Below are 1,138 nucleotides of genomic sequence, written 5' to 3'. Positions count from 1 at the left end.
CCTGCTCCCGCTGCCCAGAGGGAAAAAGTGGCAGTGGAAGGGTAAAAAGGAGCCAGTTTTGGAGGGGGGAGAGTCTGGAAGAGCTCCTCATCAGGAGAGGGACACCTTCAGAGGAGAGCCCCACGCCACGGCCACGCACCTGAGCACAGCAATGGCATCTTCAATGGTCCTGGCCTCCACCGAGCCCTCCTCCAGAACCCTCCTGTTGATGTTCTCTTCCAAGGGGACCTCCAAGTGAGTCTTCTCCTTCTCCACTGCACAGGGACGAGGTGAAAGGGAGAGTGAACATCAAATCCAGCCTGGGCAAAGCCCTCAGAAGAGGGTTCTCCATCACAACCAGAAGGAAGGGCTGAGAAAACTCAGCCAGAGCTCAGTCCCAGTCCCAGAGGTGCCTGCTCTGCACCTCCACCTCCCCACCTCAGGGGAAACAGGAGGTTTCCCCATCTGGGAGGCAGCCACAGCACAGCCCAGGCTGGCTCCTGCTTTCCAAACCCCTCACCCCTTGGTGACAGGAGGCGAAAAAGCAGCAGCCCCCTCCCTCTCCCCAGCCCCCCGGGGCCTTTCTGTGCTCCCACCAGACCTGTATCTGCATTCTCCTTCTGCTGCTGCTCTTTTCGGATGGTCTCCTCAATCTGGGCCCTGGTGACTTTGCCCGGGGTGACCTGTTTGGGTGACTTCCCCTTCAGCTTCGAGTCCTCCTCCTCCAGCAGGCGCTGCAGCTCCTTCTTGCGCTCCAGCTGCTCCAGCCGCCGCTTCTCCCTCTCCTCCTGGAGGGCAGAAACACCCAGGTCACCTCCACAAACCACCCCTTGGAGGAGCAGGGAACCTCCCTTGGACACCTCAATTCTGTAGCTAACGTAGCACCGACCTCACAGTGCTCACAGTAGCTCAGCAGGGACAGGGGCTGGTTCCCCTCCAGCTCCGGTGGGACAGCGAGGGCCTGGCCCAGCCCTTTGGGCTAATTCCCCCCATCCCTGCAGCCACAGGCTGGCTCCCCACGACATCAGCTCTGTGAAACACACCCCTGCTGGGGAGAGGGAGCAGGAGGTACCAGCCAGGATCGCTGCCAAGCAGATTAAGTTTTCCACTTTAATTTTAATAAGTGGCTGGAGGTCGAAAGTTCAGCAGTTGTTGGAGA

The 1,138-nt window shown here is 59.5% G+C and overlaps 1 protein-coding gene across 1 annotated transcript in view; it reads right to left on the bottom strand.

Annotated features, from left to right (window-relative positions):
• The window catches only part of CCDC124 (coiled-coil domain containing 124), a gene marked incomplete at its 5' end in the record, with an annotated part of 1,158 nt that extends 391 nt beyond the window's left edge, over positions 1 to 767 (bottom strand). The window contains 2 exons of the mRNA XM_008947398.1: positions 140 to 254; positions 581 to 767. Coding sequence (XP_008945646.1) covers positions 140 to 254; positions 581 to 767 — 302 coding nt within the window. The remainder of the gene's footprint in view (positions 1 to 139; positions 255 to 580) is intronic.
• Positions 768 to 1,138: the final 371 nt, after the last annotated feature.

This window comes from Merops nubicus, unplaced genomic scaffold, assembly GCF_000691845.1.
Source record: "Merops nubicus isolate BGI_N331 unplaced genomic scaffold, ASM69184v1 scaffold29899, whole genome shotgun sequence".
Classification (NCBI taxonomy): Eukaryota; Metazoa; Chordata; class Aves; order Coraciiformes; family Meropidae; genus Merops; species Merops nubicus.
The sequence above is the reverse complement of the archived record's forward strand: the minus strand, read 5'-3'. Positions and strand labels throughout refer to the sequence as shown.